The following is a 27,829-nucleotide window of genomic DNA, read 5'->3' as shown; positions in this document are numbered from 1 at the left end:
GACAGAGAAGCCTGGTAGGCTACAGTCCATGGGGTCGCTGAGTCGGACATGACTGTGCGAATTCACTTTCATGCATTGGAGAAGGAAATAGCAATCCATTCCATTATTCTTGCCTAGAGAGTCCCAGGGACAGAGGAGCCTGTTGGGCTGCCGTCTATGGGGTCGCACAGTCTGAAAGGACTGATGCAACTTAGCAGCAGCAGCATTCTTTAGTACGGTCCACAATCTAAACACTATCTTAATGTGGTAAGCCGACTTTCCTTCATCAGATCCAAGTTTTGAACAGGTTTAAAAGAAACCAATGAACAGGTTTCAGAAAGCTTGTTTTTAAGGTTAGTAGTTTCCGAAGTATTCTTGGAAGTGCCATCCGCTAAGCCAGCACCATTTGCGCAGCGTGAAGCCTGCCCAACAGAGCTCCTTAAGTGATCCCCTTCTTCAAAGGCAATAAAGGTGTCAGCTTTTTTTTCCTCAAAAGCCAAAACTTAAAAAATGTTTACTCTTCAATTTGGTTATGTACAAGTATCCACATGATGAATTTTCAGTGAAAACTCTGTTCTCTCAATACCTTAGTTTAACTTTCTGGTTTTGCAGGAAGGGGCAAGAGGTAATTTCAGATGCTCAGTTTAAAAAATTCTTATATGTACTAGCAGGATGCCTCTGCAAAATGCCAATACCCCCAAACATCTTAATCCAATCAATACTCACTGCTAGGTTCTTTTATTTTAAAATGTGCCACAGTGAATGGATGTATCCATATTGGTTTTTTATAAATGTACACACACACACACACACACACACACACATACACAAAGTATATATGTCATGAGTTAAAAACCTGTCCAAAAGAAGAAATAATTACTAGGAAGTTAACATAGGTGTTTACACTTCATTTGACAATGACAATTTATTTGAACTGAGGTTTCAGTTGCTTAGTACTGATTGATGATAAAAACAACTAGCAATTACAATGACTAAATAGAGAACTGGAAATTTCTCTTGTTGTGCCTTGGGTCAAAATTTTCATTGATGGATAAATTTCACCAAAATTCTGTAACCTAAGAATTGATTATCCTTCACTATAGAAATTTAACAGAATCCTAAAATCATAAATTTACTAACAGTTATTTTTGTAGTGGGCTTTATATTCAGAAGGAATAAATATCTGTCACTCTTACCAAAAGACTATTCTGAGAGCTCAAAAAGTATAATGCCATAATAAATCATTCATAGAAGAGGGTCTCTTGTTTAGATGCCACCAAAGATTATGTTAAACAGAAAGGCAGCACCACATTTCTTACTCTGGTAAAGGAGGAAAAACTTTCAAAAAACCCTGTGAAGTTTTAGCAGGTATGTTTAAACACAGCAGCATTTCATTAACAAGGACAGAGCAATACGATCACAAGAAATACGTGTAAGTCTAAACCGAATGCTATCCTGGGCAGCATAAAATGAACACTAACTTGGGTAGGCATGCCAGTGTGTCTGCCTCACACCTGTTCAAGAAAGTGACCTGTAAGCAAGGCAAGAACAAAGTGACACTGATATCATGGACTGACTTCCATTACTTTGAGAAGGGTAATGAATGGTCATGCCCCGCAACTAGAAAGAGGAGTCATTTGAGATCTATTAATTGGGCCAAACAGTTCTTTTAAGCTTTAATACTGCCGACTCCTCAACTCTGGCATTGATTGCCTCTCTCTGTCGGAAGTCAATGTTCATGCTCGATAAGGGCCATTTAAATCTTTCTGACCAAGAGGGTCCAAATCCATCTGACCTCAGAACACTGCGTCTAAGTGTCAACTTCTTGCAACATATTCTCTTGCTATCTTCGATAGTGCTAAATTAGCATAATGTTATAATTTGAAAATGACATGGGGGCACAAAGAAGTCCTACTTTATATCTGTGTGTATATATGTATATACATACACATACTTTTCATTACCACATATATTTAGTAGCCCATATTCCAGTATCACATGACAGAATTTCATGAATAATCAAGACATTTAATTTAGTTTTCTTGTGGCCACTCATGTAGTGAAGTGAAAACACCAGTGTATTAATAAGGTCCCTTTTATTACATGCTATTTCTAAGCAGATATTTGGAATGCTCAGAAGACTCCACTTTCAGTCTCCTAAGGCTTCCTAAGACATAAAATGGGACTTGAAGGAACAAGGATCTTTGGACTCTAGTTGAAACAGAAGTAGTTTTTGTTTATATCCTAGGAAACGTTGGATAACATGCCTTGTTTATGAAACTGAAAATACCACCAGATCAGCACACAAAGAGAAAGGATGCAATGGATATCAAGGTGGGTAAACGCCCAACTGTTCTGCGTCCTCCTCACCTGTGCGAAGCAAGGTGGTACAAGTAGGCCAAGTCTGACTAGGCAGAGTTTGAAGGAAGATGCTTTTCTGTTTGAGGCACAACAAAATAATTTCATGAAAATGTAGGGAGGGGAGAGGGAGCAGCTCTGTGCTTCTTGCTGTGTTACCTTTATTTATGTTCCTTGTGTCACTGAGGCTAGTTAAAAAATAGCCTGAAACACAAATATTCTAATCACCAGCCACCTTTTCCACCTTTCTTCTTTTTCTGTTGCTGTTTCTTTTTTGTTGCTGGAGCCCCAGCGGGTTTCTGGTGTCGTGGGGGTATGATATTACTTGTAGATGTAGATGCTGTGGCTGCACTGCCAGGTCTTGGCGAGGTGGGTGGGCTGCTCACAGTTTTACTGGCATCCCTGAAATCATCAGATCAGGGAAGTGTTGGTCATTCATACATTCAACAAAGGAAACCACCCCCCACAATCTCCCATACGTATTTTCTTTTTCTTTTGGCTGTGCCACATGGCATGCGAGATCTCGCCTCCCTGCTCAGGGACCGAGCCCGTGCTCACTGCAGTGGAGTGTGGAGCCTTAACCACTGGACCATGGGGGAAGACCCCACACACGTTTTCTTTTAAGGTGTGTTCCTCAATTCCCTGTCCATTTTTTTCTTGAATACAATTTTTAGTGCTTTTTAATTTTAAAATGTAATAGATGGTACATGTCAAATTTTAGAAAGATTAGGGGGAAAAAAAAAAAAACTTTTAATGGTCTATAATCCTACCATGTAGAAATAAACTCATTTAGTAACATTTTAAATTCTGCTTTCTAGTCAAATTATTTGTTTATCTAGATATTTAGTTACTTGAATTAGTGTATTTCTTTTTGAAGGTACTATAATCCCAATATTTGCAATACAATCCTACAATTCTAGTATTTACAACCAAACCAGAAACAACCCATTTTCTTTCCTTTACATAACCATATTACAAAACATTTATTAAAGGCTATTGGACTATAACTCTCATACTGAAAATATATTTTATAAATTTCTTACTAATGACTTTGAGTCAATCTCAGAAAGAAGCAACCTATGCTCAACTGAGGAACAGTGACTTACAGTTCAGAGGAAGCTCCTGCAGTTGCTCCCTGGGTCCCTTTCCCAATCTGATCCTTCTTTTTACCCTTCTTTCTTCCTCGGTAGTAGGAACGTTCACGCATTGGTAACCATCTTTCTGGATCTGGGGTCACTTTTGGGTCATAATTCTTAGGCAGTTTTCCTGTGTAACAATTAATTGATAAAGAAATGACAGATCTGTGCATAATGCTTTCGAGACAGTTTGTTTAAACACTGTGCCCAAATTTGGGACTAAACATTAAAACTGAAATAGATTTATCTGAGAAAAGTTTTATTTATATAATCTAGTAGCAGAAGAGGCCTTATTTCTAAGCGTAACACAAAATTCAGAAGCCCTAATAATATTTCATAGTTGTGTCTGTATAAAAAAATTTTAATTCTCATTTAGTAAAAGATACTTTTCAAAAGAAACATTTGAATACCATGTAACTGAATTAATATTCTTAATATAGAATTAGTTTTTGATAATCAATAGGTAAATCATATATAGAAAATGGGCATAGCTGTAATTAGAGTAAGCCTGGAGAAATAAAAGTCATTAACCATGTGAAAAGATGCTTGACCTCACTGATTAAAAATAAAAAGGACACAGGAGTTCCCTGGTATGGTTAGGACTCTGGGCTTTCACAGCCATGGCCTGGGTCATGTTCAGGGAACTGACTGAGATCCCATAGGCTGTGCAGTACAGCCAAAAAAAAAAAAAATTTTAAAGGATAAGATATTCTAAGAAGAATATCCAGTGTTGGTGAGACTGTGGGAAACAAACAATACTGGCAGAAGGTGTATACTGGTACATACTGGTACAGTCCTTATAAAGCAATTTAATTGGCAGTATTAAGGCCGGACACGGACCTATGTTGCCCCAGTCAGGTTAACGGGAAAGACTTGCTAAATTCAGGGAGGCTCCCTTTGTCCTTCTGGATAACAAGAATGTGGCCCTGATTCCAATAAACATCTGATTACTCTAATGGGATTCAGTTTTATGTACAGTAGAGGAGAAACCAACCTCAATGCTAACCTTCCTCTACACTGTCGGTTTCATAAACAGTCAATTTCCTTACACCAGTTTGATGGAGTGCTACGGTACTTGTAGCCAAAGGCATTCTACTGTGTAAGAGCTTACTGTGTGTCAGGCACTGTTCTAAGAGCTTTTTATATGCAGTATCTTATTTAATCCTATGAGGTATTTCATCTTACTAATGAAAAACTCAGGAAGGTACGTTAAGAACCTGTTCACAGTCACAGCAAAAGAGCAATGTTACTAGAACAACAATTTGAATTCAGGCAAACTTCAGAACTGGACTCTTTAAAGTTAGAAATTTAAAATAAATGTTAGCCACAGTCAAGTCAAAACTCAGTTTCAAAGATACGAGAGGACAAATTTATGTCTGAAGATTTCTATGTAAGGCTAAGCTTAAGCGTTTTATAGAAAGAAATCTAAAGATAAAAAAAAGCCTTACCCTTCTTTTTTTTCTTCTTTTTTTTCAAATCTCCCTGTCTACAAAGAGAAAAAAAATCATTATCACTGTGATAAAATAATTACAGAGCATTAAGCATGTGCAAAAGACTGAGCTAGGTACTTTATCATGAAGAAGTTTTGGTGTCACTACACCAAAGCTAATGAACAGTTTGGATATTTATTCAGGTTAAATTTAATCAAGCTTCAAATACTGTAGTTTTTGGAAGGTGCTTTAGAAAATGGGTGACAACTGTTTTCACAGAAGAGATACAATTTACACTAGCACATATTAAATCTATGTAGAAAGAAATTTGTACAAGCACAAAAATCTACAGTTCTGTGGCAAATCACTTTATATTTGGCAAAACTAGTAAATAGGTAATCTAAAATCTTTGCCAGAAGAATATGCACAAGTATCATACAGGCCAAGAATATTTCTGGGAGGATATGCAAGGTAAGTTAACATTAGCTGTGGCCTTGGGTGGGAAAAGGGCAGACAGGGATTTGTCTCTCTACAAATTCCACAACCATATCTGCGATTTCCCAAAGAGTCTCTGCATTTCTTACTTCTTTGCTGTTGCTCACATTCTGCCTATCTCATCTTCATCTTCCTCTAGAGTCAACACAGTCAACTCCTCCATGAAGCCTTTCTTAAACTCCCATTGTTCCCAGGAAGGACTGACTATTTCCTCTGGTGTACTGCTCTATGCCTGCACAATGATAGCACATGCAACCTTTGTTTTCAACTGCTGCTTATTTCTTTCTTCTAGATTGAAGTTCTTTTCAGGGCAAGGACAATGATTTATTTTCTGTCAGCAACACAATATAACTTCAAAAGAAATTAATCCTTTGTATCAAAAAGTCAACATAAATAAAAAAAAAGTATTAATAATGCCTAATGTAAATACTGTGCTGAAACTGAGTCAATGAACATCTTAGTAACTGTCTAAGGGAAAAGACAAAGATTAAAGGATTAGAAAAGAACTGTATGTTCTTACTAATTACCAGCCCTGTTTTGAAAAAGAAAAAACAAAAAAAAACCCTGAAAATATTTAAATAGGCATTATATGAAAATCCCCCAAGATCTGGTTTGAATTTATTATTTTAGAGTTTTTGATAAGGCATGAAATTGGGACAATGATTCAATGAAATTTGAAACAATATTATCACTGAGACGCCAATTCCTTATTTAACTTTTAAGTTAAAAAGGAACAAATACAGGGCTCATAATGAGGTCAATCATATACTGTTGCTGATACATATTTTTTTAAGTTACGAAAAATTATATTTTAAGTCATTCAAAAGAGAAAAGACTGAAAATTTATGAAAGTCACAAAATCAGGAAAGTGGTGTATCTCTTCCATTCTCTATTTATCCTGTCAAAAACAGAATCTTAAGGGAACATTTTATTTAGTAGGCCTCTGCTATTTTTGAGATGACAATGTATGTGAACAAGTAAAGAATCAGAATTTGACTTCTTATAAGTTACTGAAGCTGGCTAATGCTTCCTCCAAATCAGCAAAATAAATCTCATCTGAACTTTGGTTTCGAATTCTAAATGATGTACTAAATATACATCAATAATCCACAGGTAGATAAATGTTAAGTTGGGCACATCTAGCCTATGGACCATTATGCATGTGTTAGTCGCTCAGTCATGTCTGACTCTTTGTGACCTGCCAGGCTCCTCTGTCCATGGAATTCTCCAGGCAAGAATACTGGAGTGTGTAGCCATCCCCTTCTTCAGGGGATCATCCCAACCCAAGGACTGAACCTGGTTCTCCTGCATTGCAGGCAAATTCTTTACCATCTGAGCCACCAGGAAGCCCCAGTACTATGCACAAAAAGAATAAAATATGTCTACATTGAGAATATGGAAAAATCTCTAAGATTTATTAAAGAAAGTTCAAAAACAGTTAAATACAATATAATCCCATTTCTATAAAAAAACAGAAAAGAATCCAATCTAAGAAAAGTATTCCAAGATCAGTTTCATGTGTAAACACAAAGAAAAAGATCTGGATGGAAACACACTAAATTAGTACTAGAGGTAAAATGCTAGGTGGGGAAGGCAGATGGGTAACAAGGACAAAAAGCTGGGCACAGCAAAGGAGAAAAGAAACAAAAGGGACTTTAACTTTATTCACATGGAATTTTTATAAGAATGCATTTTTTCATCCCTTATATAACTTAAAGTTGGCATTAGTGAATATTATAATAAAACACATTACCCTTGCTCCTTTGGTTGATTGTCTCCAGTAACTTTTCCACCCTTCTTCCGAACGTATGTAGCACCAGGAGAATTTTCAAGAGCCTCAACATCTACTTTTAGAGACATACTATCCGATGAGGGCAAGTGTTTACTAAGACTACGACAGAACAAGAATTTGTTCAGGAAGACAATATATATATACACACACACATTTATATTTTGCCCATGTATCTATGGCCAGTAGGAAAACAGTCTTTTTTTTTGGGTTCCCTTCATCAAAAAAATATTAAGTCTTCTATAGAATAACAAGTCAACAGATCATAAGGTCAATTATAGATACTATATTGTGAAAGGAGAACTTGGGAAAGGAGTCATAATCATTTATTTCGTAACTTGGCAATGTACTTCAAAGTAGAGGCTTAATAAAAACTCTATTCCAAAACAGTTATCATGCTTATAAAACAGATCTGCTCACTGCGAAGGTTTAGGCTTGGGGCTGGTTAGCATCCACCATCCCACATTGCTTTTGGGATCACACCCATACTGGAGTAACACACATGGTCCAAACTTAGCCAATCAGGGCACTAAATCCTCTTACATCAGTAACTGAGATGGGCAAGTGACCTAAGAGCATTAATCAGAATGATACCTCAGAATCATATGCAACCACCCAATAAAATATGCTTTTTCTTATTTTTTTCCTACTTTACTTAAACCTGGAGTGATATAAGCTGCATCTTGCTGACTGCATTTTTGCTTATGAATCAAACTGTATCCCATTTGAATATTACTGTATTTTTAGGGCACAGTGATCAATAAATTCTCAGTTTTGTTTTTACTAGTTAGAGGAGGGGTTTTGTTTGTTGAAATTTATAACAAAAAGACCCTGGTCAAAACAGGTAAAGGAAGAGATCTAGTGCTCTACTTGAGAGAGGTCTGGGACAATCAAAAGGATACGCTTTTGCCTTCTCAGGATCTACAAGTGAGTAAGCAGAAATAAGCTGCGCCAGGGTGTGAATATCTTTCGGATTTTGTCTAAAAGAAGAAATAAGAAAAAGTCATTAAACAGTCTATAAAACTGGAGAAAGTAATATAAACAAGCAAAGTAACTCCCACATGTCAAATAAGAGCAATAAAACTTGGATTTCTACACTTCCACCCTTCAAAGCTTACTTCCATAGCTGTTCTAGGTCACTAATTGCCTCCTTCTTCCGCCCATATTTGAGTTTGAAGTTTGCAGCTTCCCTTATCAAGGACAAATGAGCAGTAGATTTGGGCTATAGGTTCAATAAAGAAAGAAAAAAAAAGTTTAAGCTACATATCTAGCAAGTCAATGAAGTTTTATTCACTAGATCTTTAAAATGGACCTACCCATTAGATTTCTCATCTTAAGTTTTATTGAGTGCACAAAATAACACACATACACACAGTGGGACAGATAATTAGTACAAGTGAAGACCAATTTAAGAATTTGGGATACAATCTATCTCCATCTAAACTGTCTTGTCTACAACTAGAAGTATTACTGCATAATCAAATCTTACAAGTTTTTCACTATAGTTCTCAAACATTAATTTAACATAATACTTCCTAGAACACTGATCTCTCTTCACTCCTAACAGTGTTAACAGTATTCATATCACCTATGTGTATGTACACCTGTGTGTATAAGTTAGATACTGCCTATCCAGAGACCCATACTGGAAAAAACAAAGATGTTCCTATTAGAGATACACAATCATTCCATATACTGCTGTTCTATCAATACTACCATCCATGGGCTCTACTTTAGTGGCTCTACTCTAGAGAGCCACTAAAGATGAGCTCTCTTATATGCAGTCATGTACAATTACTATTCTTATTTCTTGAGTTTACAGACACAAACACACATACATACACTCAGAAAGGAGTTTCAGAAAATATAACTGGGCTTTTTAAAAAAGAATTTATTTTGCAGCCATTTCTTACTTCTAATAACTTTATTTGGACCTGGTATTCTTAAAAACTGAATGATAGCCTAATAGCATTCCACTTTTTAAACAGTGAGTTGAAATGTTTCAATTTGCCTTAAGTAGGAAATCATTACTACAGCTTTTTATTCTTATGCAAAAATGTACCCTCGTAACATTTTACTCCATTTATTTACCTGATGGTTTTGATACCACTGGATGGCTTGTGTAAAGACTTCAATGGCACTGTCAATATCTTCCTCATGGCTGTACATCGTCACTAATGCAGACACCTACCAGCCAAAGGTATAAATGAGTCAACAGAATTCCTCTGTCTCTCTCAGAATACACTTTTTGAAAACGAGTAACATTAAAGAAAGTCTGCGAGTACCCAATCCATCGTAAAAATTGCTAGCACATAACTAGAAACATCAAGAACAATGGGGCTTTCCAAATACAAAGGTGGTTACCTATAAAAAAAAATACCTCCTCTAAGGCTAGTTGACAAATGGTTTGTTACCAGTCCACAACAAGGTAAATACAGAAGTTGATAACAAGCACTTAGAAAATTAGTTTATATAGTATAAGACATTGCCAAGACATTCAAGACATGATCGTGGAAATAAACACACTAGCATGGTTAAACTCCCATGATAAGCCATATAAAACCAGTGAAAGCTTGCCTAGTGTGCTGGAGGGACAGCAAGGAGGCTTGTGAAGCTGGAGTGGAGTGAAAGGGGAAGCAGCAATAGGAGACGAGGACAAAAAGGAAGCAGAAACAAAAAGCTGGATCACTGGGAAAAGTCAATAAACCTCTGGCCAGACTAATTAGAAAAAAAGATAACAGAAACAAAATATCCTGCAGATATTAGATTATTTTCAGCCACATATTATATTTGATTCTAACATAATCACAGTCCAGTCTTAAAGTAAGAATCTTCAAGAGAAAATACTATAATACTGTTATACATTTACTGAGTGCCATCTGTAAACAAGCTGTGCTGGAGAATGACACAGTCCCTGTACAATAAATGCACATACCACCACTATAGAATTAGTCTTTACTGTGAAACAGATGTGTTCACAGCTATACTAGTGATCTAAACCTGTGATGCTTGAATCATCAGAGAACTAAATAAAAGAAGACATGATAAAATAATAGGCTAAGAAATTCCCTATATATGGTCTTAGATTATTTAAGGCTGGCTTTCAGTGGTAATACAAGGCCTAAATAGTTCCTGACACATTTGATTTAATAATAAATCAATGCAAAGCAGAGCATAAAATGAAATTAAATTTATACCAGAAAGCTATTATTTTAAGTACTTCTATATTATGAATATATATAAAAAAGGCAGAAACTAAAGGTAAAACAAAGAAATATCAGATATACCTGTGAACTTGTATTAATGCCATTACTTTTTCAGTCTTAAAATATTTTAGTTATAAACTCACCATGCCTGGTTTATGCTTTAATTCGTCTATGCTTCTCAATATCAAACATGCTTTGGAAATATTACCTTAAGAGAACAAAAACAAAATCGGCATCACACTGAAGAAAGCATCTCATGGAAAAAGAAAGAAAATTTAAAAGTCATATTTTAGAACATCTCTAAATACTCAAGCTTTGGAGCCTTGGAAATAATGTATTCTATCAATATTTACTCAGTTTGCCAACGAAGGAAATTAAATCCTAAAGAAACAACATACTTTGCTCATGCCCACAAAGTTAATGACAGAACTGCTATCTGAAAAGTCTCCCAACTCTCAGCCTGTTGAATTCTATTTCTCTCTTTTCAGAGGGTAACTTAAAGGTAGGAGTCCTTCCTTAAAGGCCTTGAAACTGTTACTGTAGGAATGAGCACAATGGACAGTAGTCTTACAATGTTGCAACGCTAGTTTTCTATTCATTGCAAATCTCAGTAAGTTAAACTTTCCACAAAACAAAAACCATGACACATTCACTCTCAGTAATTAGTATGATAAATTATCTTTACAAAAATAAACTGAAAACTGGGTGAGAAAAGATTAAAGGGGAAAGCAAGACAAAGAAAAAAGAGAGGTGGGAAAAGGAAAAAGAAACAAAACATTAAGATAAGAAATTTGAGAAAAGGGAAGCTGGTCTCAACCTGCTTTTCATTATTATTACCCTACTAAGAAGCCTTTTTAGACATTTTTTTCCCCTAATTGCCAACTCCCCTCCCTTCTACCCATGAAATTTTCATTCTAGCCATCATAATATCTAAAAAAATTTTCAATGCTCTGCTCCCACCAAACCAATCATCCCCGCCTTGAGAATACACCTCCTGATTTATGGCCGACACCAGAGCTGTCTGACAGCAGTCTGCCAGAACTTTCTGTGATGATGGAAACAGCCTCCATCTGTGCAGTCCAACCAGCCACATGTGGGTACAGAACTTATGAAATGTGGTCAACACAACTGAGGAATTGAATTTTAAACTTTGTCTAATTTTAATTTAAACTTAAACATGGATAGTGGCTACCAAATAGAGACAACACAGCTCTAGACACTCACTCAACATTGGTTCAAAATCATAAACAAAAAAACTACTAGTTTTCTTTTAAGATTCAAAAATGTTAAGTTCTCATTAAACTTCTTTGCCTCTTTTCTACCAAAGATATGGGTTATAAAGTTTAAAAGAAGAATAAAGGACTAAATAAGAAATTTTGAAAACTAGGATGTAAAGTCACACTTATTTCACGCAAACACTACCACGTGATAGACATAAGCATTTCGACACAAGACATACATATCCAGGAAATTTAAGTATAGAACAGATGAATTCTGTGCTTCTACAGACTTTCAAGGCATAGTTTGAGAAACATTCTAACAATTTAGGAAGTAACCCAAGAAAAGGCCTACTAAACTCACTACTACATCTGTTGGAGCTCGTACAATCTAGCTTCGTATTTGGAACATTATGCTTCACTATGATGCTAAAATTTTAAAAAATCACATAGTCTACAAATACTTCAGAATCATTCCAACCATATATTTCCCTTAACATGATTATTTTGATCATGATGAAATAATCATGACTACCTTGGGAAATTTTCAGCTGTGCCATGGTCAGCTTAATTTCAGCAGCGTTTTCTGGATGCTGATCTGAATAGTCCTAAATAGTTGGGGGGGAGGGGGAAATCACATTTAATTTACACAACTAAGTGTACATATTCTAACCGCTTATTTCAGCCTTGTTAAATTTTAAATCTAGCTTTCGAATATTAAATTTCTTGTTTCAGAACAAATGTTTAAATTTGAAAAAATTTTATTCGATACCCACTTGGCTTCAAAATTATTAAGTAAGTGAAATATCATCAAGTTTCCAAGAAGTCACCAGCAGAAAAATAATAATTAAGATTACTATGCAGATTTTTTTTTTAAGATACTAAAAAAAAATTAAAAAATTATGACTCTTAACTCCTTATCCCTGTTCAGCAACATTTCCCCTGAAGATGGTCCTAATTTTACACTGTCCAATTTTCCAGTGTGGTCTCTACTCTCAGGAAATTCAATGTGATTTAGCACTTCATTCTGGTTAATTAAAAATCAAGTCAGTATTTCTGTAATTGATGTTTTGGATTGGGACTTTAATTAAGAGAATACATTATTGGTATTTTAAATCTAAAACAGACCATTGTGTGCGTGTATGTGTTAGTCGCTCAGTTGTGTCCGACTCTTTGCGACCCCATGGACTGTAGCCCACCAGGCTTTGTCCATGGGATTCTCCAGGCAAGAATACTGGAGTGGGTTGCCATTTCCTTCTCCATTAACAAATCATTAACTACTGTTAAATTGATCTGCAAATAAAAAATATTCTTCAGAGTTTATGGCAAACATTTACTAATGCAAACTTACATAAAGAAAGCTGCAGCCAAAGAATTAATTGAAGTGACACTCTGGCATGTATCTAGTGGTATATTATCAATACTTACTCATTTTCCCATGAAATTTATAAGGCTTACATTATTATAACATAATGAAAATGAAACAAGGCTGCAGCCATCTGACATCTCATGAAAAACTCAAAATTGTTTTACCTGAAGCAGCTCTATTGCTTTTGTATGCTGCTTTTCACGGCAGAGCTGGGCAGCTTGGATCAACACAGGAAGGAGACGCTCAGGACTTTGCGACTGTAAACTGGCAGATATTTTGCGACACTGTTCTGCCTAAAAAACAGTATTTCACACCCCACCCCACCATAAGCTGGTCAATTAAATCAAACATTAAGTGAATGACCAAAGGGAAAAGAAGCATAGGGGAGGTGGAAGGAAATCAGTTGAAACAAAATCGTAGATGAAGAACCGCTTAGGTCGAGAGAGTACTTTATAGTAGCCTCAATTTTTTCTTATAAAAAAAAACAGATTTCCATTTACTGAATATAAACTACAGGTTCTGAAAGCATTTAGGAAAAATAAGTCCTAAATATTCATTTGGATGCTTAAATTCCAGAATTTTGTTTAAACACACACACATATCAAGTGTCACCCTTTGCTTCAAAGCAACAAAATGTACAGGTATTTCTTGCTAAAGTATTTAAGAAGAATATGACTCAGTTCTAAATAATGAAAACGTTACTGCCTCTCAGCCCACTGAAAACTCCTGCTCCAGAAGAGTACGAAATCATAACTTAATTAGAATTTACACACATGAGATTTAGAATCGACCTCATTTATAGCTTGAGGTGATTATGCACAAACTATAATGAAAGATGGCTCTTAAATCTATACTCATGACCAGCACCTTTGATTTTTTCCTTAATTTAGAGCAATTAGAAATAAGGTAATGAGAAAATTATCTCATTTACAGCTGTGAACAGTGTTTTCTTCTTAGAAGCCACCAACTGCACACCTTTACAAAGAATTGGGCAAATTACTTATTTAACAGTTAAAATCTATGATACACGACATTCTGAAGTATGCATGAATTAAAGACAAAAAATGAAAATACAGACTGGACTGATACACCCATTATGGATCATGTACCATACTCCAAAATGTTTAGTCAGGGGGACCAGAGCTCTGTTACCTACCTGATTTGTGTACATAGCAAGTAAAGCTTTGTTAAATTCTATAGCTTGCAGTTGTTTCTTAGAAAGCTTAAACTCCACTCCTTCTGCATTGGTTAATTTCACTTTCTTCTTGGAGTCAAAGACATTTTGGTCCTGACAAAGAAAAGATCACTCATCATTAGCAACAATCTTAGACTTCAACTCTTTCAACACTCCAAGGCCTTATTTTACGTTAACACAACAAGAGAGCTTGGAAGATAATATACCTGGTTGGGGTGCCTATGCTACTATGATGCATACACATTTGGCTTGGGTTCTTGGTTTTATCTTTCCACTATTAATGGCCTATTTTTAGCTTTTTGATTAAAAGTACAGAGGGACTACACAAATCTTACAGTGAAAATCAGGACTAAAAATCAAAGATACCTAAATTTGTAAATTCTACAATCTTAAGAATTTAGATGACCAATGAGTAATGTAACTTACTCCTCTTTGACATACTGTCATACATAAACAAATGGAATGGAGTAAGAATGGGAGGGACTAAGTCATGCTGCACCCTGAGGAGGACAACCAGACATCTGAGTGTCTACTAGCATAGCAATCTAGCTTTGTTAAATATTTATTTGCAAATATGTGTTACCACTGTGCTTTTAAAACCAGGTTTTCTACTAAAGACTAAAAGGAGGCAAAGAAGAAATCTAAAATAAATTTTACTTATTGAGTGTGAAGCTTCAATCCAATGTGAAATTATTTTAAACATACAGTAAGAACAATATAAATCCTTAAGAAAACTATATTTTTAGTTGGTACTCTTATCTCACTATTTTAATACTTAAATTCACCATGCATGCCACTGCCAGATTTCTCTTAAACTTTGCCATCATGGCACTTAATAAAATTTTATATTTTCTGAGGACTCCCACAACTTGATCATCAATAAATCTAAACTTTTTTGAAACTAGCAAGTGTGTATGTATCTTTTGCTCTCACTGTCCCCTCAGAAGTTATTTGCATATGCTTAGGCATGGGAAATGCTTAACCTTCAATTCATATCCCTCCTTCAGGGCTCTGCTCAAATTAGCCAACTCAGAGATCTTTTTTCTCACCAAACACCACAGTTACAAAGTATCTGACTAGAAATTTAAATGTGCACAATTTTTTTCAAAACTAGAATGAGATTTTTAATGCTACATAATGATTAAGACCATGTTTCATATTTATTTTGCATTACCTAATGGATTCAGCATATTAAAAAGCAGAGACATTACTCTGTCAACAAAGGTCCATCTAGTCAAAGCTATGGTTTTTCCAGTGGTCATGTATGGATGTGAGAGTTGGACTATAAAAGAAAGCTCAGTGCCGAAGAATTGATGCTTTTGAACTGTGGTGTTGGAGAAGACTCTTGAGTGTCCCTTGGACTGCAAGGAGATCCAACCAGTCCATCCTAAAAGAGATCAGCCCTGGGTGTTCATTGAAGGACTGATTTTGAAGCTGAAACTCCAATACTTTGGCCATCTCATGCGAAGAGCTGACTCATTTGAAAAGATCCTGATACTGGGAGGGATTGGGGGCAGGAGGAGAAGGGGACAACAGAGGATGAGATGGCTGGATGGCATCATCGACTCGATGGACATGGGTTTGGGTGGACTCTGGGAGTTGGTGATGGACAGGGAGGCCTGGCGTGCTGCAGTTCATGGGGTCACAAAGAGTCGGACACGACTGAGCAATTGAACTGAACCGAATGGATTCAGCAATATACTGAAGAAAAATTCAGAAATGTTGACTGAAGAAAAATTCAGTATATAAATATATTTATTAGGTTGGTGCAAAAGTAATTTTGGTTTTGTATTATTGAACTTTGCTATCTGATACTGAATACACTCTTAAATAAATGCAGTTATGTTATATATCATTTTAATGCACATTTCTTGCTTTATAGTTTTTACTATGAATTATTACTTGCTGTTTATTTCATATGTACTTTAGACTATGGAAATGATGGTAGACAAAAAGCAAATTTGAGTAATTTTCTTATTCAAGTTCAAATTGAGTCATAAAGCAGCAGAGACAACTCACTACAGGAACAACGCATTTGGCCCAGGAACCACTAATAAACATCCACTGCAGTGGTGGTTCAAGAAGTTTTGCAAAGGAGACAAGAGCCTTGAAGATGAGGAGCACAGTGGCCGGCCATTGGAAGTTGACAATGACCAACTGAGAGGATCATTGAAGCTGATGCACTTACAACTGCACGAGACGTTGCCCAAGAACTCAATGCCAACCATTCTATGGTTATTTGGCATTTGAAGCAAATTGGAAAGGTGGAAAAGCTCAATAAGTGGGGGCCTCATGAGCTGACTGAAAGTCAAAAAATTCGTTGCTTTGAAGTATTATTTTATTATTCTACACAACAACGAACTATTTCTCGATTGGACTGTGACATATAACGAAAAGTGGATTTTATACAACAACCAGCAATGACCAGCTCAGTGGCTGGACCAAGAAGCATCAAGCACTTCCCAAAGTCAAACTTACACCCAAAAAAGGGTTATAGTCACTGTTTGGTGATTTGCTTCTGGTCTGATCCACCACAGCTCTCTGAATCCAAGTGAAACCATTACATCTGAGAAGTATGCTCAGCAAACTGATGAGATGCACAGAAATCTGCAACGCCTGCAGCCAGCATTGGTCAACAGGAAGGGCTCAATTCTCTGTTAATGCCTGACCACACATTGTATAAACAATGCTTCAAAAGTTGAACGAACTGGGCTACAAAGTTTTGCCTCATCCATCATATTCATCTGACCTCTTACCAGCTGACTACCACTTCTTCAAGAATCTCGACCACTTTTTGCAGGAAAACACTTCCACAACCAGCAAGCAAGATGAAGAAAATGTTTTCCAAGAATTAAACAAATCCCAAAGCATGAATTTTTATGCTATAGGAATAAACAAACTTATTTCTTGATGGCAAGAATGTGTTGACTGTAATGGTTCCTATTAATCAAGATGTGTTTGAGCCTAGTTACAAGGATTTAAAATTCAGAGTCTGAAACTGTAATTACTTTTACACTAATCTAATAGATTGAGGTATTTAGTATTTCACATACACTCTTCCCCACTATTTATAAATCAGTTAAAAACAATTTGTCCTCACTAGCATTTTAAATTGTTCATGAACATAAGCAGGTAGATCTTGCTACTAAAAATCAAATGCCAGCATCAATTTCTGGAAACCTACACCATGACAATGGCCTGCAACACCCTGTAATTATTACCTTTCAGTGCCACTATCCCACATATGTGAACCCTCTGAATCTCTGCCAAATGAGGTGAGAGATACCATACATGGCTAGAAGGAGAGCACTTTGGAGTCAGAGACTAGAATCTGAATCCAAGTTCTACCTCTTATTGGCTGTGATCTTATACAAATCATTTAACTCCTTTTAGCCTCAGATTATACTTCTATAAATTGGAGACAAGTACTGTCACCTAAAAAGGTAACTGTGAGGATGAAATAAGCTGGTGCTTGGAAAATCACACAGCCTACCAAAAGAAACCAACTGTTACTTTTCTAATTTTCTATTGACTTGAATTTCAAATCTGAACTTGAAATATCTTCTCATTAAAACAATGTTCCAAAAGGTGTTTATTCTGACTCACACAGTACTCATTAGGACTGTTTATATACATGCTTGTAATATTTTACTCAGGGCTTGGATTGAGGAGGGCGATGGAGACAGAGAAAACCTGCCCATGGCTCTTCTCCCTCAAAACAGAAACCACTGGAAAGACAAAAACTATAAACAGAAAACTTGCATTCAGACTTACTAGATGAAGAAATCAAAGTCTAAACAATTTACTTCTCTAACAAATATTCTCCATATAATGATAATGGGAAATATTATTATAGTTATATTAACATAATAATATAACCATATAGAATATGATAATTCTAATAAATAATGGGAAAAAGGTAAGATTTTAAAGTCCAGTGTATAAAGCTACAAAATAGTTCTATTATTTGAACACACCTTGCAGAATCATTATGAGAGTTAAATAACACTCTCCACTGTGATTTTTGGGCTTCCCAGATAGCTCAGTTGGTAAAGAATCCACCTGCAATGCAGGAGATCCCAGTTCAATTCCTGGGTCGGGAAGATCCACTGGAGAAGGGATAGGCTACCCACTCCAGTATTCCTGGGCTTCCCTTGTGGCTCAACTGGTAAAGAATCCACCTGCAATGCAGGAGACCTGGGTTCTATCCCTGCATTGGGAAGATCCCCTGGAGAAGGGAAAGGCTACCCACTCCAGTATTCTGGCCTGGAAAATTCCATGGACTGCACAGTCCATGAGGTCGCAAAGAGCAGGACATGACTGAGCGACTTTCACTCACTCACTCATTGTGATTTTGCTGCAACTGGACTTTGTCATGGAAAAATCTATCCTAGAACAAGGCAGAGGTAATATGCTTCTAGTGTTAAGATATAAGTGTAGGGAAACCATGGATAGTCCATACCTTGTTAATTGTAATGATGTTATTTGCAATCACAGCTAGCAATGCCACATCTGTTGGTCTGTGAACAAAAAGTAACAGTTAAAAAGGAACAGACCTTTAAAAAGAAACCTTATCCCCTATAAAAGACACTTCATTTTTATAACTCACTTTAATTTTATTATCTGGTTGTAAAGTTGCAAAGCCTCCTCTGTACGACCCTGAAGCTGCAGAATATAGGCCATCTGCCCATGAATGATGGCCAGTTCTGCCTGGGGGTCTTCTTCAGTCCCATCCTAAGCAAAAAAAGAAAATTATTTTCCCCATAAGTTCTCCAAATTGATCCACATATTCAAAAGACTATATAAACAGAAAGAAAATATATAATTTTCAGGAATTTTCCTATAGAGTCAGTTTTTTTTAATTTAGGAATTGCCATCAAAACAGGGAAGCTTAAATGAGAATGGCAAGAAGAAAGATTCTGGAAGAACATGGTAACAAGTTCAGGAATACTATTCATTGATCATTTCTTCTTTAAAACCTAAGAATTAAAAAACAGTAAAATCTAGCACGCATGTTTAAGGTTTTATAACAATACCCCTGAATTCTGAAAACAATTTTCTCATAGAAACACATTTTCAGAATGCTTTACTCTTAATTCTAATATAATTCTAATCCAAAGATTACAAAATTTTAACTAGGAATTATCACTTGTAAAGAACTTCAAGAGCTGAAACTAATTCTGTAATTAAAGTAGCAAGTCTCTTAACTGATATGCCAGACGAATCTATATTTTCCATTCCTTTGGAGAAGCTGACTGATGCCCACACACAGTGAATCCTCAAGGCTAAGAGGCTGCTCTTTTTTGCCATATTTGGCATTCCTACTCTCACCTGGTAAGAATATGTTCACCAGGAGTGTCAGTTTGTTTCCAATCCCATTATGCCATTGTGTTTGATAAGAAAATTATAAAACTTAAGTATTATAGTAAGACACGAACTATGAATGAGAAAAAGAGACTGGCTTCAATGATTAACTATGCTAAATGTTCAGAAATATTTGACAAAGGTAAGTTCCTAAAGAAAATTACTATCTAATTAGGTATGAGCAAGAAAACAGTAAGAGATCAGTGAAAAAACGATTTGGTAGTGAAAGTAATTCACGACTATCTTTAAAATACTATTACACTTTAAAAAACCCCTGGAGATCTGAGGGTAGAATTCTGTAAGAAATATGCATGGAATTCCCATGAATAGATCCTTACTCAAAGACTTGAGCCCTACATCTAAAACAGGAGAATGAATTTACATTTATATGAATTTAAAATGAAATGCATAAGGCATATAAAATTTTTGTATTATAATTTATCACTCTAAGAGATTCCATCAAATAAGGGTTTTTGTTGATCTTATTCCATCAAGTAAGATCCCAGAGGGTTTCTGTGATTCCTATTTAATGAATCAGCATCATTTCAAAAAGTCAATAAATACTACAAAGAAGTCTACTACAAATTTATATTAGCTACAGTATAATATCTGGGCTTAACCACAGTGGCATACTTACAGAGTCTTCTGAAAATGAACGGCGGCAGAGATCTATAGGAAAAAATGTTTTTAAAATTAACACTGCTGGGTAACTCTCATTTCTTTCATGTTCCAACTAGCAAAAACAAAATTCTTAGGCAGAAGATTTAAGATAATTTTGATAACAAGCAAATTTGAGATTTATCATTAACATCAGACATATTACATAAATATCAATCCTTGATTATTCTTGCTCTTTGGCATTTTCTTTCACTTGTAATCCCTGTTAAAATTTTTTTAACGGAATTAAAAATCTATAAATGTAACAAAGGTTGACTGCAAAAAATCAGTTATAGAAAAGTGTAAAGACAATACTTCTGCCACCCAGAAGTAACTACTCTTTAGCATTTCAGTTATTTTTTTTAATGTAAATGCACAGTTGCATTTTTAAATGAAAGTGGGATATTCTACTATTTTGAAACCTCCCTTCCCCCATTAACATACTATGGACATCTTTATAACACAGATATATCTACATTATTATTTTTAACATGAATATTGTTAATATTTTTAACATGAATATGGTAATCTATTCTATGGTTATAAAGAAACTAGCTAGTCCTCTAATAGAGGACTGAAACGCATGTTTCTTAATTTTTGTTCTTATGAACATTCATACATACATATGAATGTATCCAGTTTTTCCTTAAATTTCTAGAAATGAAATTCTTAGATCAAAGGGTATGCAAATTTCAAAATCTGCTACACTGCCTCAAACTGCCCACTGCAAAGCCTCTACTACTTTTATATTCAAACCTCAAACTACGTATGAGGGTGTCCTCCATACCACTTCAATGCTAGGTATGATCCAGAAATCGTAATTTTTACACACAGTTTTCACCTCATGGTGCTCTAACCTTGGCCCTTATTTTAACCATCAGTATTAATAAACCAGCATGACTTCACTTTCACTTTTCACTTTCATGCATTGGAGAAGGAAATGGCATCCCACTCCAGTGTTCTTGCCTGGAGAATCCCAGGGACGGGAAAGCCTGGTGGGCTGCCTTCTGTGGGGTCGCACAGAGTCAGACACGACTGAAGTGACTTAGCAGCAGCAGCAGCAGCATTAATAAACCAGACCCTATTTCATCTTTTTTTCCTTCCTATCATTCACTGCAGTTCTACAACATCACTTTCATAGCTTCCAAGGAATACGTATGCAGAAGCAAGTTGAAATATTTCAGGAGTTGAGACCAGTCATTAAGTTCTCTAATAAATTATTTTCTTTTTCTAGTAACAGCTTTCAGGTATATAGGTACTGTATAGGGAAACATACTAAGTGGAGTGAAAATGTGCTTGAATAGTGTTATCAATGCACAAATGTAGTGTATACTCAGGCACACACACAGGCACATCATACTGTTACTGTACTTGTGTACTTAATACCAATAATAATTATAACATTTACCAGAGTTTATTAACATATTAACATATAACAGAGTTTATTAACTCTGTTAACTTGCATTTAAAATTCACAGCAACTTGTTCCAAAACCTACTACTCAAATTTAAGTTTTGAGTATGGACAAAACAAACTTGAATATGGACAAATAGACTGGTTTAAGGGTAAGAAACCAAGAGAGAGACACAGTCAGGATACCAAGTGAAGGGCTAGATGGATTCTGAGAAATTTCCACTGCATCAATAATTTCCACTTAAAAACATCCCAGAAACCAAATGTAGGTTTTGGAAATACTTTGCAAAGTTATATGCATGTTATGTTTACATATAATTTTAACAAGTGTCCAACCTTCAGCTTTTTGCAGAATTCTCATCGCCTGGCTCAGCTGGCCTTGTCCTATGAGAGCACACGCAGTATTGTAGCACAGCTCATGCGTGCCTTCTTGGAGACCCAAGTTCTCCTGCCAGAGAGCAAAACACCAGTCAAACACCAGACAGGAACAATGTTTCATGGCTGTATGCATATACAGAGATACTCACTGGAACCACTTTTTCCCAGTTGCTTTGAGCTGCAACAACTGCTGAAAGATTTGTTTTTCTCTCCTCATCATAATCATCTTGGGAGTTTCGGACAAGATCTCTATATACAGCCAGGCATTCATCATAGCGTTCTAACCGGTATAACTGAAGAGATAAATAGCATATCAAAAATCAGAGAAGACAAGTATTGTGTTATATCCTTAACCCTGTATAAATCCTTTTTGGAACTGTTATATAAGAAACCTAACTCAACATAATGTGGGAAATTAACTGTTTTTCCTTTACAATTTTTCAATTAGTTCTGCATGCTAATACTTCCCAAAAGTTACTTGCAATCAATCTCTACTATACTGCATATTTGTAGGCATGATTCAGTGAGAAAAGCCATTGTATCAACTCCCATCTTGAGGTTAGGTAAGTGTCTAAGTGGGTTGTAAAAGAAAATCATTCCGCAGAAATCAACCTTGCTACCTAAGTCTGACTCAACAATTAAAAAAAAATTTCCCAGAAGATTACTAAGCCCTAGTAAATAGGAACAAAATTAGATGTCAACACAAGGGCTTACTATTTCCAGGGGTTCATTATACTTGATGTTCATTTCCCTTTCCCAGAAACCAACTATTGTATTGGGTAGTGTCAAGTGTATACAACATAATTCTTGCTTATTCCATTCAAGTTGTTCTCAAAGGGCAGTGAGAACTGCCACTCTGGGTCAATTCGTCTACCATGTATGCAAAGACAGGTACCCTTTATCAATACCAAAATGCAGGCATTCACCCTAAACTAACCCAGCTTACATGAAAAGTGTTTTATGGGCCTATAACCCATAAACATGGCCAAATTTTTCTTTGTTAAACTAACACTACCTTTTAGGGACAATATATAATTCAATATATTTGCCCAAAACTGACATTTTAAAAAAATTTAAGAGGGTTTTGCTAGTTCTAGTATAACATTTCTGTTTTCTTATCATAAATAACCCTATAGGCTTATTTGTATGTCTCAAAACTCTTTGAAAATAAGGTATTTCCAGAGATTTCATGAACCATCTGAATTCATCCAAATTCTTATTCATCATGATTTTCTTCATTTTACACTTAGAATAAAATACCAGTTAAAAACTATAAAGACTACTTCAAAACTATAGTATATAAACTTACTGGCCTTCATCTTTCCAACTACAAAGTTCAAATTTCATAGGATAGTTCTTAATTTCCCAACTACCTGGAGGAAGTCATTTGTTCATAGAACACTATACATGCAGTTGCTCATATGAAGATCAAGAAGAGGGAATATGCTGAATTGGTTTGGTGGCAAGTTTAATGGTTTAATGGAGCATCAGGATGGGCTGGGGTTCCTCATCCCCACTCCCTGGTCTAGGCAGAATCTCACTTAGGATGACCGTCAAACAGGGATTTTAAAGCAATAATTACCACTTGTCCATAAAGCTCCTTTAGTTTGTCTGTCTGCTGGCTGGCACTTTCTATTGTCTTCAAGGCATTCTCAATTCTGTTCAGCCTATACTCACAGTATGCCTTCTCAAAGGAAAGAGAGTTACTGAAAAAGGAAAAACCAATATGTGATTATTAGCTAACACTGCAGAGCACCCACTATAAGCCAGATACTGCTCTAAGCACGCTTGATAATATTAAGTTATTTAATCATTAATAAGATGACAAACACTAGTGACTTGTCTAAAATCAGATAGCTCAAAAGTGATAGAAAATACTACATTCATTACCCTAGGCTCTCTTGTTTTCATGGATACTTACTAGAATTACTGGCCTTTTGAAACAAATACATAAGAATGAAATTCTGAATTAGCTAAAAACTGTTTTAGATATAAAGACAATCTCAAAATTGTTTTAAATGTGTTATACAAGTTTCTTAAATCTATTAATCAAATAATAAGCCATAACATGCTGTTTTAACTTGTTAAAGAATAATTAGCAAAGAAAAAGTAACTAGAAATCTTAAAAAAGCACAGCACTTGTAACCAAACTGGTAAACACACAACTACAAAAAACACTCCTTATGCACATCGACTTAAGAATTCATCTACATGAATGTCACACGTGAAACTCTTTTGGAAGTTTCAACCATAATCTATGCAGAAAAAACCAATATCAAGCAGATGGCAATATCCTTTACTCACTAGACTTAACAAAAAACTATATGAAAACGTCCCCCCCGCACAAAATCACCCAAAATCAAAACACTGAATTTTAGTATAAACATGTTTATTAGAGGAAAACAGTATACCTTTTATTGGGGCTTCCTTTGATAACACTTTTATTTTTAGTAAAATCTAAAAAAATTTTTTTAATCTGTAATACATGCAGTTGGCCCCAGTAAAAAACCAAAAAGGTATACACTGAAAGGTTTTACTTCCACTGTTATTCAAATCTACTGTGTTCCCCTTACCTCCTACAAGTGACTATTTTTATTTATTGCTTCTGCATCAAGTGTTTGTCTTTGCAAATACAAAAAAATACACATAGAAATTCTTATATCCTTTTCTTATACAAAAGGAAGTATACAATACACTGTTGTGTACCTTATAAACATTAAAGAATAAATATGATACAACCTTCATTTCAATACACATTTCATTTGGGGCTTAGGCATAACTAAAGAAAAATGAAATTACAGTAACAATTCAGAATTTAAGTTCACATTTCATGAAATGAAAAATGAAGTAACAATAAAACACTGCTGGATTTCCCTGGTGGTACAGTGCATACGAATCCACCTGCCAATGCAGGAGGACACAGGTTTCATCGATCCCAAGTCCTGTAACTAAGACCCCACACGCGCTGCAACTACGGAAGCCTGCACATCCTGGAGCCTGCACGCTGCAACTACCGAAGTCTGTGTGCCTACAACCTGTCCTCTGCAAAAAGAGAAGCCACCACGAGGAAAAGCCCACACACTGCAACAGAGTAGTCACTGCTGGCTGCAACCAGAGAACGCTTGCACAGCAACAAAGATCCGGCGCAACCCCAAAATAATAATAAACAGTAATAAATTAAAAACTACTATATATTCTAAAGACTGCTGAAGAACTCTGAAAGATCTTGGCCTAATATCATACTCACCTAAACAGTTCTCAAAGGAGACAGGCACAGAGGTCAGTCTAAGACTGCCAAACCATCCTAGAGACCTTGCCTTACACATCCCTACCCTGTGTGTTCTGCCCTCCTCTGTCCCCCAACCCTTTTTTCAAATTAAACTTCTGCTGAATGGCTCTCCCTACATCCTTCAAGAACTCTTGTGACTCTTATTTATGGCCCATGCCCCTCCAGAGTTTCCCTTCTTCTTCCCTTCCCTTCAAAGGGAAGATAGGTGTAAAGAAAAGGCTCCTTAAGGCATGACAGAACAGAGGTTACTATTGCTCCTTCCAGTTTCAGAAACAACACTGGGAAGCAAGAGGAAGAAAGAGGAAAGGAAGGAAAAAGGTAAAAAAATCACTGAATAATGGGGGGAAAACATGGAAATGGTTATAGCTGTGGTAAACGTGCACAAACAACTAATTAAATCACTTACTTGGCAAACACTTTGGTGTGAGTGTTGATGACATTCAAGGCTTCCTTGAAACTTCCGTTCTGGATAAGGCACACCACTTTACAGTGCAGGGCAGTAACGTCATCTTTGTTGATCTGCAGTACTAGAGAGCAATTTTAGGGAAGCAAGTTTTAAATCCATTTGCTTTGCACATTTCCACCTAAGGAAGCTACAACACCAATTTTAGTGCAGCAGAAATGATTGGTCAAAATATTTTTTAAATGGCTGATCTTTAAGTTAAGAAGTGACAATAAGGAGAGCTAGTTAGCCTTTCCAGTGAGATAGCTTCTCAAGATGCATGTAAAAAAAAGTACAGTGAAATAAAGAATGAAGCTATTTTCTATTGCTTTTTCATCTTGGGACACATGCTATATCCTACATATTTCATTACTTCATAGGGAAAGAAAAAATTCACACAGAACTTAGCAGCAAATGACAGGTTTGATTATAAGTTTGTCACTAACTGCCTTGAAGTCTTGGGCAAGTCATTTGACTGCCAAATGTCAAGTTTCTGGTTGCAAAATGAGTATGAAAGCATTACCTATTTTACAAGGTTATTAAGAAAATTACATGAGAATATTCTGTATAAATAAATTGTTTGTACACTGTAAAATATACAATTTATTTTGCTGGCAATATTTCCAAACACCATTCAAAATTTCCCTTTTCGGCTAATATAACTAAACCAGAAATACAAGGAAGAAGTCAGATGGCCAAGTGTCAATGCTAAAGAGCTGTTCAGTGTCAAAACGACTAGGATCACTCCTCCTGCTTTTGGGCAACTATAGGAATTCAACTCTCAGTCTAAGAATCAGAGTATTTCTATCAATTAAGAAAATATATACTGGAGAACAAACTGACAGCCCTTGCTGATTAAAGAATGCCTGCAAAATACTACAGTGCTGATTAATACTGGTTGCAGGTCTAGCCAAAGGCCAAAGTTAATTCAAAACAAGTTTAAGAATCAAATAATACTCATTAGTAGCTATTTCCCTCAATGTGTGAAATCACAAAAAGTGCACTGTGGGCATAATCACTTCTTTTCACGTTAACTCAGCAATAGATTATTGAAAATCCATACTTGTATGTTACAGAAATACCTTGTGTGTTATTACTGCTTTGAACAGTCAAACCCTGTCCAGGTAATTACATTTCCAAACCGAACAAATACAGGCAATATCTTCAGTAAAGAATTTAGCACGACAGAGAGCATTAAAAAGCATGGCTATATTACAGTCAGGTAGTAAATGATAAAAGAATATAATGAATTGAACATCACATCGAAGACAGTTTACTCGAAAAACGAGCAGTTACTGGACAAAAAACAGAATACACCTTTCCTTTTTGCAACATTATTTCAAATGTTAGTGCTTTCACGCACACATTTTCTTGTCTAGGACGCTGGAGGGATGCTATCTGTGGGAATGACAGGCCTAACATCCAGATCCAGCCCTTTCCTCTACCCTGAGTCTGTACAGCTTCCACTTCGTCAGCACTAGCTTCCAAATTACGTGTCCCAGGCAGGTTCCTCCCCCGCGCTGCGGCCCAAAAGAAAAAGCTCCCTTAGCAATATTGTCTTGATCACTCCACTACAAGGAAAGCGAAAAGGAGGCAACGTGGAGTATTTGCGAAATAAGGCGTGAAATCAACGGAGTAAAGTAAAAACTGTTTACAGAAGACATTGGGAGCTACGGTCTCTTTAAATCCCTCCCTCGCTTCTCGAGGGGGGGAGCTAAAGAGGGAAGTACACGTGGCTCTAAGCCATCCAGGACCCAGAGCTGGTTGGGTTGAACAAATGGACGGCGACCCCCGCCGGCTGGACGTTCCGGCCCTAGCGGGCGGCTGGGGTCTCCCCTCCCCGCATCTGCTCGGAGACGGTCGCGCGCGTCGCAAGGGGGCTGCATCCTCCTACCCGCCTGGCGCTACCCGGACACTTACTCTTGTTGACGGTTTTGAGAGCGCGCGTGAAGTCACCGTTCTGGCCATAACGGTTCACTTCACTCCAAAGCGCAGGCACCGAAACCCCCCCACTGCCGCCGCTCGCCATCTTGGAGGAGAGGAGAGCCGACCTCTGCCCCGGAAGAGGATCTCGGAGGTGGCAAGCAAAGACGGAAGCCGGTGGTTGCTAAG

At 36.4% G+C, this 27,829-nt stretch overlaps 1 protein-coding gene across 1 annotated transcript; it reads right to left on the bottom strand.

Moving 5' to 3' along the window:
* Positions 1-701: 701 nt before the first annotated feature.
* On the bottom strand, positions 702-27,770 carry SRP72 (signal recognition particle 72). The gene is made up of 19 exons (XM_027544566.1): positions 27,638-27,770; positions 25,682-25,802; positions 23,569-23,692; positions 22,136-22,279; positions 21,945-22,056; positions 20,176-20,207; positions 18,784-18,908; positions 18,637-18,694; positions 14,136-14,267; positions 13,144-13,272; positions 12,146-12,218; positions 10,537-10,601; positions 9,279-9,374; positions 8,306-8,409; positions 8,090-8,167; positions 7,152-7,289; positions 4,922-4,959; positions 3,444-3,603; positions 702-2,739 (listed from the first exon to the last, which is right to left on the bottom strand). Exons 1-19 carry the CDS (start codon positions 27,744-27,746, stop codon positions 2,562-2,564), a joined length of 2,016 nt encoding a protein of 671 aa, XP_027400367.1. The 5' UTR covers positions 27,747-27,770; the 3' UTR covers positions 702-2,561.
* Between the last annotated feature and the right edge of the window lie 59 nt (positions 27,771-27,829).

Source organism: Bos indicus x Bos taurus, chromosome 6 (genome assembly GCF_003369695.1).
Source record: "Bos indicus x Bos taurus breed Angus x Brahman F1 hybrid chromosome 6, Bos_hybrid_MaternalHap_v2.0, whole genome shotgun sequence".
NCBI lineage: Eukaryota > Metazoa > Chordata > Mammalia > Artiodactyla > Bovidae > Bos > Bos indicus x Bos taurus.
This window is presented reverse-complemented; position numbering and strand designations above follow the sequence as displayed.

Coding starts and splice junctions, on each gene's coding strand:
- SRP72 (XM_027544566.1), bottom strand. CDS start 27,746: ATGGCGAGCGGCGGCAGTGGGGGGGTTTCGGTGCCTGCGCTTTGGAGT. Junction 20,208..21,944: donor AATTCTGCAAAAAGCTGAAG/GTTGGACACTTG, acceptor TTTTTCCTATAG/ATCTCTGCCGCCGTTCATTT. Junction 18,695..18,783: donor AACCAGATAATAAAATTAAA/GTGAGTTATAAA, acceptor TTTTGTTCACAG/ACCAACAGATGTGGCATTGC.